This window comes from Leptonotus elevatus, chromosome 18, assembly GCF_054856555.1.
Source record: "Leptonotus elevatus isolate MCC_2025b chromosome 18, RoL_Lele_1.0, whole genome shotgun sequence".
NCBI lineage: Eukaryota > Metazoa > Chordata > Actinopteri > Syngnathiformes > Syngnathidae > Leptonotus > Leptonotus elevatus.
In genome coordinates, this window is record NC_141256.1 from 4,614,646 (window position 1) to 4,634,513 (window position 19,868).

Consider the following 19,868-nt stretch of genomic DNA (forward strand, 5'->3'; position numbering starts at 1 on the left):
CGGCAGCACAAACTCCAATAATTGGTGTAGATCAACCAGCAGACTGTAAAAGATGGATATTTACTACCAGGGCCTACAGAATCAGAAGAAATGTGAGCTGGCATGAGGAGGAGAGCTAATGGTCATTGGAAAATGAAATCAGGCTAGTATGACGATGAGATATTTCTGTTCGCCTACTTGAAATCAAGCTCTTCCAGATGAGCAGGAATCTCTCAGGTCCAATATCAGTCCAACATCTCTGACCTCATAAAAATGACCACAGATAGACTTCAAAATCTTGTAGAAAGTCTCCTCAGAAAAAGGTGACGAGACACATAACTTCCAATTTATATGCATAGTTGTGGAAATTACTTTATTGTGTAATATAATAGTGAGGGGTGGGTGAGTACTGAGTACTGATACAAGGTATTAGTGTCAAGCCGATACCAGGCCTTATTTCAAGGTATCGACAGAAAAGCAGAAACGTCTAAAAATGTATTAAAAACAAAAAAAAGTCTGAAAAATTGCCAAAATAAAATTCAAAAAGTCAAAGTATTGCATGCTGCATATTTTTCTGTTCTGGTGCAGCAACAATTAGCTCTTGGGCCCTCGGTACATTAGACTAACACTAACACACTGTTTCCTTCATCACAATCTTTAAATGTTTTGTGGCTCCAGACAGATTTTTGGTTATTTATTTGGTCTAAAATGGCTCTTTTGACAGGATAGGTTGCTGACCTCTGCGCTAGATGATGATTTGTCGCACCACATAATATTTTCAACTTGAATTGAATAAAAATTAGCCATCTAAAACTATTATATTGTTGTTGTTTTTTAACGTGATAGCTGCTCCAATAGGTTCTCGACTGTCTTGTGGATGATACATACTCCTTGTCTTTAAATGTATTTCTTAACAGTCCCAAATTGGTTATTTTTGGTCGCATCATATGATAATTCATAAAATGGGCAACATCAGACAAACTTATTCCTTAATGACCCATATATAGCTCTTTCTTTGGTATCAGTATCGGTGTCTCATAAGTTGAGTGATCGTACTTGTATCAGTCTGAAAAAAAGTGGTATCGAACATCCCTAATGATGATTATACTTATAATACAGTAGTCAATATTAACAATGATTACAGGAGTTTGCATATTACATAGGTTTTCTCCAGGTACTCAGAATTTCAATTAAAAAAAAAAACACACAATATGTTTACTGAAGGCTCTAAATTGTCCGTAGGCGTAAATGTGAGTGTGAATGGTTGTTTGTCTGTATTGCCCTGTGATTGGCTGAAGCCCAGTCCAGCGTGTAGCCCAATTGGGACGAACCCTTTAGAAGAAGGATAGATGGATGAAGGGTCTCGAACCCTTTTTTTTCATGGTGAATCCTCAAAATTAGATAGGGTGGGCAAAGAAGCTTAACAATTTATGTGACTGGATACCAAATGCATACAAAGAGAATTGTTTTATGTATCTGTTCTGAATAAATTCAGTACAACTGATTTAAAACAGTAGCTTGTAATTGGGTGTATTCAAGCTTTTTTACTGTGGTCTGCAATGAGAGCAATTACAGCCATCATAATCGTAAAGTCAAGGGCAATTAAACCAAAACAATGTGCTAAAAGATGTTGAGTTCGCTGATGTTGCCTTCTTGGCTTACTGTATAGCTATGAGAAGCGCCTTTCACAGTACATATAAGTCTGTAGTCCATTCATTGTTATCATAACCCCAAGGTTGGTACTGATTCTGATTTTGCAAATGGATGTATCCAAAACTCTCTCTAAATCATTCCTTTAGATTGCTTTAATCATCAAGCAAATACTCATTAATATCTCATTTAACATTTGCTTTGCAATCACATTTTTGCTATCATATTAATTTTATTGCATCTGCATGTCCTTAATGCGAGGTTAATGTTAACTCTGCGAGTAATGAGCCATGCACTCTCTCAGCATGTAAATTGATGTTACCAAATTACCCCAATAATGTTGTCTCTGTCAAACTATAGTAAATCATAAAATAAAACAACATGCCAAAATAAAAGCTGGTAGTCATGTTGATTGATACATTGGAATTTTTTATTTATTTAACATCCACAGGTACTCTGAGCGCAGTAATACTAAGTGTGTAGGGATCACTATTGAGACGAGGCCCGACTACTGCCTCAAGCGACACCTGAGTGACATGCTGGGCTACGGCTGCACAAGACTGGAGATCGGGGTCCAAAGTGTTTATGAAGATGTGGCCAGGGATACCAACAGGTCAGTGGGCTGACTGCAAGACTCTGCAAGACTAAGCAAGGACATTGTCTGACTGTACATGTTTTTTGTGTGTGTGCATGGCAGGGGTCACACGGTTCGAGCGGTTTGTGAGTCTTTCCACCTGGCAAAAGATGCTGGCTTCAAAGTGGTGGCCCACATGATGCCAGACCTGCCCAATGTTGGCATAGAGAGAGATGTGGAGCAATTCATTGTAAGTGCCTCATGTTGTTTCTAACCTTTATTACTTATTATAGCATTTTATTCTCCTCACTTTTTTGTTAAAAAAACAACTCCCACATAATACTTTCAATCTACACCGTTCAAATTTCAACTTTCTTCCAAAATTCTTGCCTTCCGAGGTATTTATCGTTTGATTCCACATTACTTACAGTATTTGCAGAATTTAACATTAAATATAAACTTTTCTCCATTCATTTTCAATGTGACTGACATTGAACTTTTTCTAAGTCAAACGTTCCACATCCACTTTCATGCATACAACTGCTCATCATTACCAGCTCTCTGATACTGCTCAGTGGCACACTTGGTAATCTGCTTTGTCCAGTAACCAATAGGTCACAGGTTCGAATCCCACCTCTGACTGTACATTGCAAATGTATCCATGGCAATTATGCTAAGTGATTACATGCAAACCAACTGATCATATCAGGAAATGCATTATAAGTTTAACTGAAATGATTAAAAGCATGTGTCCCCATTCAGCATCGATACCTTTCAGCATCAGATGACACTTTTCAATATAAATACGGCATAAGCCATGATTTTGAACAAGACACGTTAAGTCAGTGGTTTGAGCAATTCCCTGCCAAATCGGAAGACCTGGGTTCAAACCCCGCTTGGACAACTCTTAAGTAAAAATTCAATATTGAATACTAATCATTGTCAAATTATTTCACTATTAATACTTTGTAATTTTCACATAATTTATCTTTCAATTTACTTCATAAGCATTCAGCTTAGCATTCAGCTTTCAGCATTCCCTCGCAATTTCTGCGGAAATTGCACTTAGTCTAGTTATTATTATTATTATTTATTAGGAATAGGAGTAGTAGTTAATTTTCAGAGATCTACTTAAATGAAAATGAATGAATGAAAATGTATTCGGTTCATTAGCAAATAAAAAATTCAACAAAACAAATTCCATACATAAATATACAACCAAAAGGGTGTAGGCAAAAGCAAAAGCTTTTCATTTCTGTGCCTACCCCTCTAGCACTACAAAAATAGAAGAAAATAAGAAATAATCAATAATTCAATAATTGTACATTTTATATAGCACCAAATCAAAACAATTCGCCACAGCAAGGTCTAACCTTGCACGTGTACCCTCTGAGCAAGCACAACGGCAACAGTAGTAAGGACAACGTCTGGATACTTTGTGGTAACTGTCCATTTCTTGCCTTAAACATAATTTGGAGTGTGTTAAGACTTACTATGTCATTAAATTTGAGTATATTTAACTGAATAAAAAGTGGACTAGTTGATTCTCTAAATGCTTTTTGACTAATAATTCGTATTTGCTTTCTTTTGCAACAAGAAAATAGCATTTGTATTTGTTTTATAAGTATTTCCGCAAACCTCAATACAGTAAGTCATATATGGACCTACGAGTGAACAATATAATATTTTCAGGGAGTTTTGGTTTATAAAATGTTGTGCCTTGTATAAAAGAGCAATAGATTTGACATTTTCATTTTGACATGGCTTATATGAGATTTCCAAGATAATTTACTATCGATTATTACCCCTAGAAATTGAATTTTGGTCACAGTATCAATTTCAACCTCATTAGTTTTTATCTTTCTGCATTCATTAGATGCCCGATTTCCCAAAATTATGCATTTTGTTTTCCCAGTATGTAGTGATAATTTGTTTGCATCAAACCATTTCTTAACAATTTGTAATTTATTCTCAACCATATCCAGGAGTTGTTTCAGGTGATCCCCTCTACAAAAAAAAAACGTTGTCATCAGCAAATAAAACACCATTCAACGAAGTGGTAACCAAATGTAAATCATTAATATCAGGCATGTGATTTTTCCGCTAATTCGCGGAATTCCGCTTTTTTTATCTCCCCCCAAAAAAAAAAATCCGATTTCGTCTCTCTACAGCATTCCGTTTTAGTGTTTCCGCAACTGAAATGAAACCGATCTTGCGATTGGCGGAAGTCTCCGTGTTGACCAATAAGAGCGCTTGTTATAAAGGCATAGGAGTATGCCATTGTTTGTAGACCAATAAACGCGCTTGTTATAAAGGTATAAGAGTATGCCGTTGTTCATTTCGCACACGTTTTTGCCGAGTGTTTAAAGAAAGATGTCCGTGATCGAACGCAAAGATGCTCCGCGAGTTAAGGAAATTGACAAACTCGTAAAAAACAAGTTTCGCTGGGACTGGTTAGAGAAGGATATATCGACAAATGTTGGAAAGAAGACTGTGACGAATTTGTTCAGTGACTTCATTCGGAAGATCGATCGTGCCGGGAAAGCGCTTTGCATTTGGTGCCATGATACCATTGACTATGGTGGGAGAGGTTTCAAAGCTCTTGAAAGTCACGCAAAGAGCAAAAAACACGTAAATGAACTCCAGTCAAGAACAACAAATTATTCCATCGCTGGAAGTTTTGGTGCCCAAACGAAAACTCCAAAACTTTATGGCCTCCATCCCTTATTGACATCACAATCGGGAGCGGTAATGGAGAGACGTGATCCACCCCAACAACCTGCACCAGTTGCTGATAGAGTCGTGAATTTTGAGGTAGGTGGTAAACTTTTCAAATTAATCGGAATCAAATTTTCGAAAATATTATAACGTAATAAAAATGGCCTTAACTATTTAACATGGTTAATCCACAAACTCAAATGAATGCTGCATGTTAGCACTTTCAGTTTTCAATATGTTGACTGTCTACAGTATGCAGTTAGTACAGAGATGATCGAAATGATTGTGTTTTTACCAGAGCTTGCTGCATGAGGTATTTTATGTTTTTGTTATGCATTATGTATTAAATTAAGAATGATTGATTAAATGATTTATTGCATGGTAAATATTATTTCCAATGGTTAAAGATAATTTATTATTTTGTAGCTAATTTGCAACGTTTTTTGTTACCATAATAAATACTCTGACATGTGAATGTGCATGCAAGTTTAGACTAAATCATTTATTATTTACTTTGGTCGCATGACATTTAGGATTATAATTCAAATAATTATTTAAATTATTTAATTGTTTACTGATTATTGTTGAATTTCTTTTATTCTTCAGGCAATGCTGTTGGGAGTGCTGGCCGAAAATTCTCTTCCGTTCACCATGGCCCCAAAGCTCATCACACTGTCAAAGGAACTGGCAAGGGATCCAAAAGCTCTGAATGGACTGTCCATGGATAGAACCAGTGCATCATACAAAATGAAGTATGGCCTTGCTCGCACTATGCTTGATGAGACTTTAACAAACTTAAGATCCTCCCACTTTTCAATGAACATTGACGAGTCCACCAGCAACAATCTACACCGTGTCCTGTGTGTACTCGTCAGCTATTTCTCCCCGTTGACAAAGTCTGTTGTGGTGGAACATTTAGCATCTTTGAGTGTTGTTAAAGTTGACAGCAAATCTCTCTTTGATGAACTCTCAGCCCTCATGACCAAGAACAATATTCCCTGGAGCAATTTGGTGTCTGTGTTGATGGACTCATGTGCAGTGATGCGGGGTTCCAAATCTGGAGTTGAGACGCGTTTGCGAGGGGGACCAGCACCACATCTCCTTAACATAGATGGGGATACCTGCCACCACATCCACAACGCCTCCAAGCATTTTTGCAAGCCATTTGAGTACAAGATTGAAGGACTCCATAATGATCTCTTCAATGATTTCAAGTGGTCAACCGATCTGAAGGAAGCTCTTCAAGAAATTTGCTTTCTTACAGGCATCACCTTCACCATGCCAGAGAGATTTGTCAGCCATCGATGGCTTTCAAACTATGATGTTTCAATGTCCACCTTACGCCTCATGGATGTCTTTACCATCTTCTACCATGCATTTCTTGGCAGAGAAGATAAAGAACTCTATCTCCCCACCATCATGGCCATCTACCACAAGAAGGATATTCCAAGAGAAGTCAAAGCCAAACTCAAAGACATACAATCAGCTTTAGGCAAAAAGCACATGACTGAGGAAGGAAGGAGGAGAAAGCAGAGGATCTATGAGAAGATATTCTTCACAAGATTGGATACGCTTCTCACCCTCAACCTGTACACAGCAGTTCTGCCCTTGCTGAAGAACTATGTGATCACCTTTGAGACGAAAACACCAATGATCCACAAGCTGAACGACAAGCAAGTGGCCTTCTTCAAGAAGTTCTTGTCCTGTTTCCTGAAGCCAGAGTCCATTCAAGGCTGTAAACTGACAGAAATTGAGCTGAACAACAAAGCCAACCAACTCAGAGAAAAGGATATTTTCTATGGTGGTGTCACCAGCAAATTGATGGATTCTTCCAACAAGTCGTCAGTTGTGTTCAAGTTCAAAGCCAAAGCCAAGGCAGCATATCTGGCATGTGGACTGTACCTTCAGAAAAAGTTGCCCATGAACAGCAAGCTTCTGAAAGCAGCCTCTGCCATTGACCCACTTGCCAGAGGACACAGCTTAACTTTAAACCTACTGAAGAAGCTGTCATCGTTGGTCACCAATGTCCTTGATGAGTCAGAGCTGGGGAACTATGATCTCGAGGTGAGAGAATACCAGTTGGACAGTGAGTTGCCAACACCTTTGGACTCAGAGGGGAAGGCAATTGCACTGGATCGTTGGTGGGCTCAAGTCTTTGCTGTTGGAAGATACCCAACCTTGGCCAAGATGGTGAAGGCTCTCATGAGTTGCCATTTTGGCAGGAAAGACATTCTGATGGATCCTGTGCAGTCCAAACTGTGCCTAAATCTGAGGACATCCTCCAAAAGGTACAGGGAGGAGAAGGATGCAGAAGCAGCTATGTTGTCTGCAAAACGAACAGAACTTGCTGTGAAACAGGACACTCAAATGAGCAAGGCTGCCTCAAGAAGAACCATCAAAGCTGCACAGAAGCAGGCTAGAAAGACCCATTCCAAAGCAATGAAGTCTAGGAGGAAGTAGTGTTTGTGTCATGTGAATGGATTGTGCTCAAGAATGAACACTTGTATATTCCTGTAAATATGTTGAATGTTTTAATGAGCAAAAAATAGAAAAACATTATTTATGACATAAATAATTTTTGAATGTGACTGATTTTGAGTTGACTAAAACTGCAATTTTATATGGGATAGTTCAATATACATTGGAAATTTATGCTGTTGTTTTGTCTATTTCTTTGTCATCTGAGTGCATTGAAAGTACTTAAAATCACGGAAAACCCATGAGCTACGGGGGGCTTCGCGGCCCCCCAGACCCCCGGCTAAATTTTCAGATAATTTCACTTTGGTCAAATCACATGCCTGTAATATACAAAATTAAAAGTAAAGGTCCAAGAACTGATCCCTGTGGAACACCACGCTACATTAAAAATCTTTTAATTTGTGTTGTTAATATAAACAAACTGTTACCGTTCCACTAAATAACTAGTTAACCAATCATAGGCCAGTCCTCTAATACCATACATATGCAACTTTAACGAGAGCAAGTTATGATCAATAGTGTCAAAAGCTTTTTACAGATCCAAGAAAATTCCTACTGAATATATATTTCTTTCAGTAGCATTTGCAATCTGTTCAACCAAATCGATCTGGGCAAATTAAGTAGTCCGTTTTTTTCTGAATCCATGTTGTTGCTCATTGAGTATCTTGTGTTTAGTTAGAAAGTTATTCAACCTTTTAAAAAATACATTTTCTAAGATCTTAGAAAACTGTGATAGGAGTGATATAGGCCTATACATGGAAAACAAATGCTTGTCACCTCATTTATAAATTAGTATGACTTTAGCTATTTTAATTGATTTAGGGAATTTTCCCAACATCAGAGACTGATTGCAAATATAAACTAAAGGATTAATAATACAATCAATGTTTTTTTTTGATCATATCCATTCCAATCAGTGGATCTTTTGTTTGCGAATTTGTAAACGATATATATTATTTCTGCTATATCGGTTTCTCTCACAAAAGTTGAATATACATTACTATTTATAATATGAATGGTCACACCATCAGTGGTACTTGAAGGCTGAATTGAGTCAGCTAATTATTTTCCAACGTTCACAAAGTATTCATTACATTTGACGGCTATCTGTTTGTTTTCCCTGATGATGATATCATTACTTAGCGAAAAGTAACATGGATCATTTCTATTCATTTTGTTCTTTTTTTAGGATTTCATTTAGGACTTTCCAGGTATTTTGACATTTGTCTTATGCTGCAGCAGTTTACTATAATATATTTTCTTGCTATACTTAACTCTTTGACTGCCAGACGTTTTCAGAAAAGGGATGCCGTCAGTGCCAGCCGATTTAAGCATTTTGACTGATCTTTCAAGGTCCACAGAAAATGTTCTGTTTGGACTATGGAAACACACGTACTACCAAAGGAAAGATTGGACTTTCATCTTTCATCAGAAAAAAAAGTTTGTTTCTACCGTATTCCGTTCTTTAGTAATCAACAATAGAAAATGGTTAGTTTGACCCAATTTCGCCTGTTTTGGACCAAAATACGGAGAAATCAAGCTTTTAGTGAAACGATATTATTTCATGCATTCTAGTGAATTTTACACTTCTTTTTGTCCATGAATGATGCCACAAACACCTAAATAGTGCTTTACTTCTATAAAACACTACCACCAAGAATGAAAAAGTGTTTTTTGATAGCAAAATACGTTTATTTACATTCAACAGTGTAACAATTTGACAACAATTTGGCAAACTATTTACAAATGTGTGCAACTGTGGTGCTATTTACAAATATGTGGATGTTTCAACGACAGTTTTTCTTTTTGTAACACTCTCCTGCGTGCAAAGAGACGCAACAGCATTTGCACAACAGATTGCCTCTTCGCGTGCAAAAGCTCCACTTTCTTGCAGGCCGTTTTTTCCGGGGAATAGCAAGTATATACTGCAGTGTGTGTTGCCATAAAGTCTAATATCAGGATCATGCTACGGTTACGTTACGGTGATGTTACGTTGTGGCTTCCTCATGTCCTTCGGTTGCTATACCGAGTGGTAGATGTTCTGATCCATTTTATCCACTCCATTCATGGTGGCATCGTAGTCCAGAAACAGTGTCTTCTCCGTGATCAGACTGTACCCGCTCCTCCGATGAATATGCATTGGACTCGGGGTACTCTTCATTGTCCGATCGAATGTCCGCTTGTGCAGCTCCGCGTTTTCCGGCGTTAGCAGCGCTAGCCGGTGAGGCTTTATGACGAGAGAATAACGGCCGCGTCAATGCTTCCAACTCCGGCGTCAACCTCGGGAGTGACCATCATCATCATCATCAATGTGCATTGGTCGATGCTTTTCGACTACTCTCCATCGTCCGATCGAATGTCCGCTTGTGCAGAAGTACCCGGCCGGCTATTGTGCGCGTTTTCCGGCCTTAGCAGCGCTAGCCGCGCTAGCCGCGCTTAGGTGAGGCTTACTACGTGATCGTAAACACGTCAAGGCTTCCAACTTTGGCGTCAAGCTCGGAGTCATCATCATCATCATCATCAATCTGCATTGGTCGATGCCAACTCTCCATCGCCCGATCGAATGTCCGATTGTGTAGAAGTACCCGGCCGGCTATTGTGCGCGTTTTCCGGCCTTAGCAGCGCTAGCCGCGCTTAGCCGGTGAGGCTTACTACGTAATCATAACAGTCACGTCAAAGCTTCCAACTTTGGCGTCAAGCTCGGAGTCATCATCATCATCGTCGACATCAATGCGCTTTTTAGTATTGATTGATGCTTTCCGTCTTTGAAAAAAATGCTCAAGCGTGAGCTGCTTGTAACCGGTTGCTTGGTCAAGCCATTGTGGCTTGGATCAGCCATTGTCTCCTCAACACTCTAGCTCCGCCTCACGTCTTCTACTGACGCCCACGGTGGGCGGCCCATCCAACCTTGTGCAAAGAGAGTCATCGCTGCCCTCTAGGGGCCAAAACGAGTCTTTTACTATTCAGATATGCCTGATACTTTCAGCACAGCTGCCCAAGGCTTTCCTGCACCCGTTTTTGAAAAAAAAAAAAAAAAACATAGGGGACGTCTTTTAACGTCCTCGGCGCCCTTCCCTAGGTTTATGCTAAACGTTTTATAACGTTTATGGCAGTCAAAGAGTTAACAAAAAAAGCAATAGTGATTCATAGAGACAGTGCAGGAAATCTTTATTGAATATTTAGCAGTTCCTTCACAAGTAAAATGCACTTTAATGGCAAATTAATGTCTATTTGATTTTGCTATGTGTGCCATCTAGTGGTGAATGGTGATATTATAACTTAAATCTATACAGTGGAATTCAGCTATTTGTGAGGGATAGAGATCTGGCCAGCCCACGAAAAGCCGTGTATAATTGACGACCATTGAAATGCAATGTGGAGTGGGAGAAATTGTGTATCCAAAATATTCCACAAAAACGCCAATAAACCTCCAATATACATTTTCCATGAACACCAAGCACAATTTTTTTTTTTTATGAGCAAAAAAATCTATGAATGGTCCATAGTCGTGAGTATTCGGGGTCCACTGTAGTAGAGGAAACATGTTTAAAATTTACCTTTTAAAAAAAATATTTTTTGGAGCTGACAAACTTTCGCTCCACATTTCATCCCAATTTTTGGCGATAATGCGCAACACTGACAACATGGCGGCAGACAGAGGGACACGTTTACTAAAGAGTCACTGTTTTTAAGTTATTTGGAAGGAATTTGGGTTTGTTTTAAGTAGGACTGGGCGATGTGGCCAAAAAATAAAATCTAATTTTTTTCCCCAGTCATTCAGGACAATTAGGATTTAAATCGATTTTAATCTAATAATCCATCAAATGTTTATTTAAAAGTTTCATTTATTCAAAAATAATTCATGTGCAAAATGTTCAGACAAATAGAAAAGCAACCACTCTGGGCCAAGCAAGGCTATTCCAGTGTACAACCAATACAATAGAAAAAGTGTCCGAAGGGGTTCAGTGCACCATCAAAAATGGTTTTAGTCCTGCCGATTTATTTATTTATTTATTATTGTTTTGAGAGAGCTCAGTATTGTTCATTCGGTAATTTTACCGATTCGACATGTCATCATCATTGCTCTCTCTCTTTTTATTATTTTTATCTTGTGTGCGTGCGTGCGTGCGTGCGAGTGCATACTCATTAATTCACCTAAAACTTAAAAATCCCATACCGTTCACCTAAACCGAATGCAACTAGAGTCGTGAGGTTGTCAGGAGATCCGAGAAAGGATCAAATAAAAGAAAGGAAAGTGAAATCCAGCCAGACATCACCTACTACCCACCGGGTTACCAACTAGAGTCTTTCACCAACCCCAGAAACATCTAAATTCCAACAAATTAGGGAGACCAAAGGAGAGACTGAGGAAAGGAAGGAAGGAAGGATAGATGAAGCAGAGTGAGATCCACAGACATCAGCTTCCACCGATTCAACGACCAGAGGAAGAAGCAGATTGTGTTTGAATTTCGATAGATGCTGGTGTGGTGGATCTGGCATGCATGAAAACCTCCACCAAAGAGGGGAGCCGTCGACCCCGGCCAGGACAGAGCAAGCACAACCCCCCAGGGCCTCCCAGGCCACGGCAGCGCCAAGGCACAACCGCCGGGCCCCGCAGGTGCCACCGGCCGGAGAGCAAACCCAGGAGCCAGGAGCGCTCCCCACCCTAACACGGCCCGCGCCCCCAGCCCAACGCAGCAGAACGGGCCCGCCAGGCACCCCACCTCCTCCCGCCCGCCCGGCCCCCGGAGCCCCGAGACCCGGGCCATGGATGGAGCCCCCGGCCCAGGGGAGGAAGGCGGACAGGGGAGGGGGACGGGACGGGGGAAGGAGACGGCAAGAAGTGCAAGGGACGGCGGCAGGGCAGCAGAGAGAGGGGGGAGGAGGAGGAAGGGTGACGAGGGAGAAGGGACAGGGAGGTGGAGGACGGGCGGGGAGAGGCAGCAAGGGTGAGGAAGGGGGAGGGGAGAGGGAACCACGGGGCACCCCGGAGGCCCACAGGCCCTGAACCGCGTCGCTGCCCATTTATTCTGCGCAGCAATATTTTTTATTTTATTTTTACTGATTTTGACTCTTTTCCCACATAAGAACAACATGGAAAAACATTTTGAGGGTTATCTCATGTTTTTATTTATTATAGTGGACGCCAGGATAGTATGGCTGTAACGTGTTGTAAACATACCAAGCTTAAATGTAACATTTAACATAAACATCATGCAAATCAACTTGCGATTGTGATTGGTTAGCTAGATCCAATCATGAACTAGAAGTGTTGACGTGATGCAAATTATGCGTTTTTATTGGTTTACACAAATATGTCTTGTCCACTGCAATCATCTATGGGTCTGAAGGGGTTTTAAACTAGGCAACCTATCTGGCAATATGTTATGTAGGATTTTGTTGATGTTTTCACAGACACATGTTAATTTTTTTTGGAAGCAGCACCTTTTATTTACATTACGTTACATTAATGTTAATATTACATTGTTGAACATTTAAAATGTTTTATTAAAATGTGTTAAAGGTTGTATTTAGTTTGCCACTTCAAAGTTTTGAATACTGTCATTGTCGAAACAATTTGAATTTGACATTTAAAAAAAAAAAAAAGGACAATACAATACCATTTTTAGTCCCCTCTGAATTGTTATTGTTGGCTATTTTCTTCATGTTGATATCAAGTCATTAAAGTGATGCATCAAGTCAGTCATTAGCTTTGGCGTAGTCTCGTCACGTCTCATTTTGCTCCGCCTCACCATGCGTCATTACTACTTACTGCACAGTGTTGTAGTATCAAAGAAGTCCTTCATGTTGAATCCAAAATAGCAACACTGTCAGTCCCAACTGTGAGGTGACTCAAAAGAAGAAACTGTCAGATGTCTCTCAACAGTAGGCTCACTTGCTCTGATTGGAAACGCAGCTTTAATGCGAACGTGACGAATCAGAACAGAGCGTGACTGTAGGATACCCACAACTCCGTTTGATACCTTGAACAATTTCTGCTTATTTGGTTGCTTTTTGCTCTGTTAACACACAAAATGAAGCAATTAAGAAATGCAATGATGCAAAACAAAGACGTGTAACTAATCGGTGAGTGTGAGATTGTGACACGCCCCTGCGGCTCTTATGGAAATGTACCCGTCAGTGTCTCAGCACTGAGTGTCTGGAACACTTTCACAGTTTTTCGTGTCTCCTGAACTTTTCCAATGGTTTTTAATCTCTGTGTTTAATGAGCAAAGTTGTGACTCACTGCTTTGTAAAAAAGTACAAAACCTGGATTTCCTCAACAGATGATGACAACCAAACCACAGATACCATCAGGGGAAATTCATAATTCAGTTATGAATTTTTTTAAATTTGAAATTTTTAAATAAATATGATATTTAAACACGCACAAATAAAATGAAAGCCTATTTTGTAATTATGATAAAAATGCGGAAAATATGATTTGAAGTGTGAGTTATGAGCATGGTGACAGAATGAATTAAAGGGGAAGTCAAAAACTGTCTTTACAATATGTTCTATGCAGCCCCACTAGTATAAACATGGTATTCTGATGAATATTGCATTTGTGGAATATGAATTAAGCAGCAAAATCCACCTGTTTTTATCCATCTAAGGGGGCGGCCAATTTGCCACGAGCTGTCGACTGTCGGAAATGACATCACAGTTGCTCAGGACTCAGGTAACAGCCAATCACGGCTCAGTTTGCGAACATCACATGACCAAACTCATAGAACAGGTGAGCCGTGATTGGTCATTTCCTGAGCCCTCAGCAACTGTGATGCCATTTCCGGTCGACAGCAAGTGGCAAAATGGCCGCCCCCTGAGATGGATAAAAACGAGTGGATTATGCTGCTTAATTCATATTCCACAAACACAATATTAATTAGAATGCTGTTTAGAGTAGTGGAGGTGCATATAACTTATTATTGTAAAGAAAATAATTGACTTGACTTCGTCTTTAGATCATCTCTCAAGGCACTTCAAAGTTAAAGGATCTTTGTGCAGTTTGTCACTTTTTTTACTCGCAACTGCCAACTCTGGCCCAAAGCGTAACTACAGCATCTGTGTCAGGCTCGTTCATGGTGCGCATGCGAGTACGTGCACGATCTTAAAGCATCAGCCACAGTTGCACAAACTAAAATATGACTTCAAATGAGGTAAGAAAAACTCTGCCCCTCCCCTTCCCAAAGAAACTGTGGAGTGTGAGGGTCCGCACACTCTACTATAAAGGGAAAATAAAAGCTGATAAGTGCAGTCAGATTAAAACAGTCAGGGCTGGTCGTACTCATCTGGGCATTGGTGGAGCATGCATGATGTAGAAAAAGCTTTAATATTACCTTTTTAAACTGCAAAATGCAGCTTTAAGCTAACAGCTAATTTCAAAATGTATACTCTTCAACCACTTTAGGCACAAATGCAAAATGCTTTTGAATTATTTTTGTTTTTGTTTAAAAGAAACTACATTAGAAATTCAACATCTACAAATTCTGAAATGTTTATTGTCAATGGTGTAGAATAGATGTTTCCCCTATTTTGTATATAATAGGTTGACCGTTAATTATCTTTATATGATTAAATAAAGTAGAGGCAGATTCCTTTTGTAAATTTTTTTGGTGTTAATTTCCAAAGATTGTGCAATTGCACCTAATGATGAGTCCGCTAAATGAAATGCATCTAGTCTAAAGTGCAAGGTGTATTGTGAATATGAAGTGTGTCTCATTAACTCCATTTAAGGTGGCGCATGCATGCTGAGTGCAAAGTTGAGCCTTTGAATGTGACCAAGCTACTCTTGCTTGATATCAGGGGACTTATTGATCTTTTGAAATTGTCTGTGTAGGACACTTTTAAAGCATACAATTGCAGAATTGAATAACTAGTGTCTGTCTGCAGGCTGTTTTTTTTACGTGAAAGTGTATCATGATCATATGGTAATATTATGGTAATGCAGTAACATTGGAGGACATTAAATGCTGTTTTCATTGCCGTCACGCTTTACACTTTATCTACTTTCTGAATGTCTGAGTTCACTGTTTTCTTTGTTTTAACTTCCCTCCATTCCAACCTTTTCTACCTTTTGTTATTCTGCTGTCTCTACCTCATCTTTCCTCTGAAGTAATTTTCCTGACGTTCCCAGATTCCACGATCATTATGTCGCTCCTATATCAAGCCTAGGTTGTCATGAATTCTTCTTCCTTTAATGTCCTAGCTCCAGGATTTGAAATAATGGGCCCTGTACTATTAACTCATTCACTCCCAGCCATTTTCACTGAAGCAATCCCCTTCGCTCCCTGCTTTCTTTTATTTTATTTTTATTAAACTGGATTTTGACAGATTTTGCAAGGCCCACAGAATATTCTGTTCAATTGCTATAACAACATGGAACCTACCAAAAGAAAGATTAGAGTCTCTTCTTTCATCAGGAAGTATATTTGTATATTTTTCCGTTTTGCAGTAATTCGCATTAGAATACAGCTAAGGTCCATCAGTATTCACAAACCTGTTGAAAACACTGGCTAAAAGAGATTGTTGCAACATGGCCCTGGCTGATCTCTTATACTCTTATACCAACTGTTGGCCGTTTTTGGTAATAAATACCATTGCTTTAAGGGACCTCTTCAGGTCAGAGGCTGCATCAAAGCCTTCTGTATGCTCTAGCACAGGGGTGCTCAAGTTCGGTCCTCGAGAGCCCCTATCCAGCCTGTTTTCCATGTTTCCCTCCTGCAGCACAGCTGAATCTAATGATCAGCTAATCGCCAAGCTTTGCAGAAGCCTGATAACGATCCTGTTCATGAATCAGGTGTGTTAGTGGAGAGAAACATAGAAAACAGGCTGGATAGGGGCTCTCGAGGACCGAACTTGAGCACCACTGCTCTAGCATATAAAATAAAAAATAATACGTAAAAACATATTAATACGTTTTTGGGATCATGCCAATATTTAAAATAGAACGTTTTTATATGCTTTTGGGAGCAAATGAGTAATGAAACCCATTGAAGACCCTTTCATGTTCTCCATCTTATTCTATCCAGGGCCAGCTAGAGCCTATTGCACCAACGAAGGGGGAAAGGGGAGGTATATCAGGACTGTTCCCCAGTCAATCACGGGGCTTTCAATAAGTTTGCTTATCATTAACTCATTTGATCCCCCAAAACGTATTTAAACGTTTTTATGTGTTTTTTTATGCTGGGGCATACAGAAGGCTTTGATGCGGTCTCTAAACTAAAAAGAATACTTGAAGCAATGGTAGCTATTAAAAAACAGCCAGCAGGTGGCAGCAAAATATAAGAGGATCAACCAGGGCAATGTTGCAAAAAGGCTTTTTTCAGCGTTTTAAACTGATTTGTGAATAATGATGAAACTTAGCTATATTCTAATATTGCTCAAAAACAGATAGAAATAAACTTTTTTCCTGATGAAAGATGAGACTCTAATCTTTCTTTTGGTATGTTCCATGCTTCTTCTTTTTTTGCAATAGAACACAATATTCTGTGGGCCTTGCAAAATCAGTCAAAATCCAGTAAAAAAAAGAAAAGAAAAAAAGCAGGGAGCGAATGGGATTGCTTCAGTGAAAATGACTGCGAGTGAATGAGTTAAAAACATTGTTTGTTTCAGTAGTTCAAGTTAAAAAAAAATATTTGGGTTGCAAGGCAGCAGACTGTCGTCTTTAAAATCTCATATTTATTTTTACCATCTAATTGGCGAGAACAAATCAAATGCTTGTGATATGACGCAAGCATCAGATGAGATTTCAGTGAAAACATTTTGAATCAATAGAGCCTCCTTGAAAATTGAATTCTAGCTTCACTGGCACAGCCCCAGTAGTGATAAGCCAGAGGAAGCCCAGACATAGTTTTCGTCTTGTAATAATAATCAAATGCTTTAAATTTGTTTATAATGTGATCTTATAGAGGAAGCCGTCAGAGCGGATGACAGTCACTGTAGGCAGAAAGCATATGTCGCGCAACTCTGCATCCTCCTTGCGTCTCCCATGGTTGTCCTGATAGTGAAATTCGATTACAATTCCCCTCTAGCCTGCGATCCTCTCTCACTTATCTCTCCTTTACAGACGCGCTCTGTCCAGGGAGAGACGTCCTTAACAGGGTTCTCCTCTCCTTTAAGCAGCAAGAGCTATGATATGAGTGCTAAATAATATTGTATTGAGTTAAAAGCCAGCCAAATAATCATCAGACACCTTTTATGGTAAGACAATAATGTTATTGCAGTCTGGTTTCCATCCTACTTAGGTTTAGTGCTCAGCAATGTGGGAGCAGTGCTGACAACCTATTTCCAATACTATTTTCAAACTTTCACAATGCCAATCGTGGCAGTCAGCAAAAAGAATTGTAAAATGACAGGAAATTATATTGATTCACTGACTGATCCAGATTGCTTCATCTGTTTGGTTTTATTGAATATGTCAGAACTGTCTTGTAGCGTTCTCCTTTTTGACATCCGCGTTACAATGGATGGCTGTTCATAACGTTTGGGACAAGAACTTTGCCCACTCACCATTCTTTTGTAATATCAAGACACTTTTCTAGACATTTGAACTACTCCTTGGATAAATCCTTGTTTCCACTACCGTTTCTCAGCACCTACAAAAATCTAATAATCAAATTGATTTTCCAATATCGATTCATAAAAACCATGAATCCATTAATTAAATATCTCACTTTCCCCATAAATTCTGAATAGAATTTTAAAGGCCAATTTCTTTTGTATCCTACTGTTTTCTTAAAATTTACTGTTCACATGAATTTTAAAGTATTTTCTTAAATTTATGAAAGACCTGACTTATTGCACTTTAAGACAATTCAGTTCATTTAAGTTTATATTTACAATGATTAAATTAAAATTATGAAAATATTTTCGTCTCATGCTTGCTGATGTCAATGTTTATGTAACACTTAACTGATTATAACGTGTTACTTTCACTATAATAAATAAACTAAATAATTTGACCAGTTACTGCCTCCGCAAAATTTACTTTGGAACTTATTTGTGTAGTTTTTATCATGTCCTTGACATTTAAGAAGTATTGATGTTCCATCATTAATCGATATCGGATTGAACTGTAGTGAATCAAATCTGGAAAAATGTAATCGAACTAAACTCTTTTGAATCAAAATCCAATCGATTGAGGAAATTAGAATTGATATCCAGCCCTAATCTACAGTATATGGTTGAAAAATTTTAGTTTCGGTTGACCATATTTTGATTTCCAAAAAAGAGGACACCTGGCCTTTATATACGTAAACCACAGGTGTCGGAGTCCGGTCCTCGAGGGCCTGAGTCCTGCATGTTTTCCAGATTTCTCTACTCCAACGCACCTGATCCAATGATCAGGATCATTATCAGGCTCCTGCAGAGCTTGCTGATGAGAATATGAATCAGTTGTGTTGAACATTCAGGACTCAGGCCCTCGAGAACCGGACTTTAACACCAATGACGTAAATAATACTCAAAGAAGCCCAGTGTCAGCTTGCTCTGAACCGCAGGTCAACTGTCCTCCAAAAGGATAAAGAACCAAAACACACGACTAAAAATACAAACAAACGGCTCCGGACAAAGCATCAAACTGTTGAGATCCACCCTGATCTACACACAATTGAACATCAACACACACTCTCTGTTGCTGCTGTTATCTTTTAGTGTACAGATCGCACATTGATTTTAAAGGATTCTGGTTGGTACAATCTAGGGAATCTGCATATTGACAAACTACAACATTTATCTCTCTTTTTGCAGGAGTTCTTTGAGAATCCAGCATTCAGGCCCGATGGTTTAAAGCTGTACCCGACTTTGGTGATCCGGGGCACAGGCCTTTATGAGCTGTGGAAGACGGGCCGCTACAAGAGCTACACACCCAGCACCCTGGTCGACCTGGTGGCTCGAATCCTGGCGCTGGTGCCGCCCTGGACGCGGGTTTATCGTGTGCAGAGGTAAGAACTATTTATTTAAAATGTTAATATTGTAGAGGTTGTTTATTGAGGTGGTCTAGTATTTTTGTTACTTTATCTTTATTTTTTACCCATGCAATACCCCGGTCAGGACCATCCTTTTCTGAAATAATTTGCTTTGTCTCCACTCATTAGGGACATCCCAATGCCATTGGTGAGCTCTGGAGTGGAACACGGAAACCTGCGAGAGTTGGCACTGGCCAGGATGAAGGATATGGGCACTGAGGTGAGACGCCCCTATTAAACTAAAAGACTAAAAAAAGGAGTCCAAACACTCACTGGGATAACCAAAGACCTCAGAGCATAGATCAAATTGATGCTAACTGCGGAATTTGCCTGAGCTGCTGTGGTAGGAGAAGAGGACAGATTTATAAACCTGCCGAGAATAGATCAGAACCAATGGAGCGTAGGATAGAAGTGACGTACCTCCCCCGAGTTCATTTCAAATGATAACACCTGCACCATCAGACTCCCTTGGACCTGCTGGCAACCTCCAACATTCATCA

At 39.4% G+C, this 19,868-nt stretch overlaps 3 protein-coding genes across 4 annotated transcripts in view; 2 read left to right on the top strand and 1 right to left on the bottom strand.

Moving 5' to 3' along the window:
* elp3 (elongator acetyltransferase complex subunit 3) overlaps nucleotides 1-19,868 on the top strand; it is a 29,696-nt gene that overhangs the window by 6,689 nt on the left and 3,139 nt on the right. For both annotated transcript variants that reach the window (XM_086060874.1, XM_086060873.1), the window contains exons 8-11: nucleotides 2,081-2,242; nucleotides 2,327-2,453; nucleotides 19,151-19,344; nucleotides 19,498-19,588. In XM_086060874.1, the coding sequence (XP_085917000.1) occupies nucleotides 2,081-2,242; nucleotides 2,327-2,453; nucleotides 19,151-19,344; nucleotides 19,498-19,588 (574 nt within the window). The remainder of the gene's footprint in view (nucleotides 1-2,080; nucleotides 2,243-2,326; nucleotides 2,454-19,150; nucleotides 19,345-19,497; nucleotides 19,589-19,868) is intronic.
* LOC147158331 (serine/threonine-protein kinase PDIK1L) overlaps nucleotides 1-19,868 on the bottom strand; it is a 39,578-nt gene that overhangs the window by 3,605 nt on the left and 16,105 nt on the right. The window lies entirely within an intron of this gene.
* On the top strand, nucleotides 4,286-7,573 carry LOC147158332 (uncharacterized). Its single transcript, XM_086060872.1, has 2 exons — nucleotides 4,286-5,017; nucleotides 5,528-7,573. Exons 1-2 carry the CDS (start codon nucleotides 4,577-4,579, stop codon nucleotides 7,379-7,381), a joined length of 2,295 nt encoding a protein of 764 aa, XP_085916998.1. The 5' UTR covers nucleotides 4,286-4,576; the 3' UTR covers nucleotides 7,382-7,573.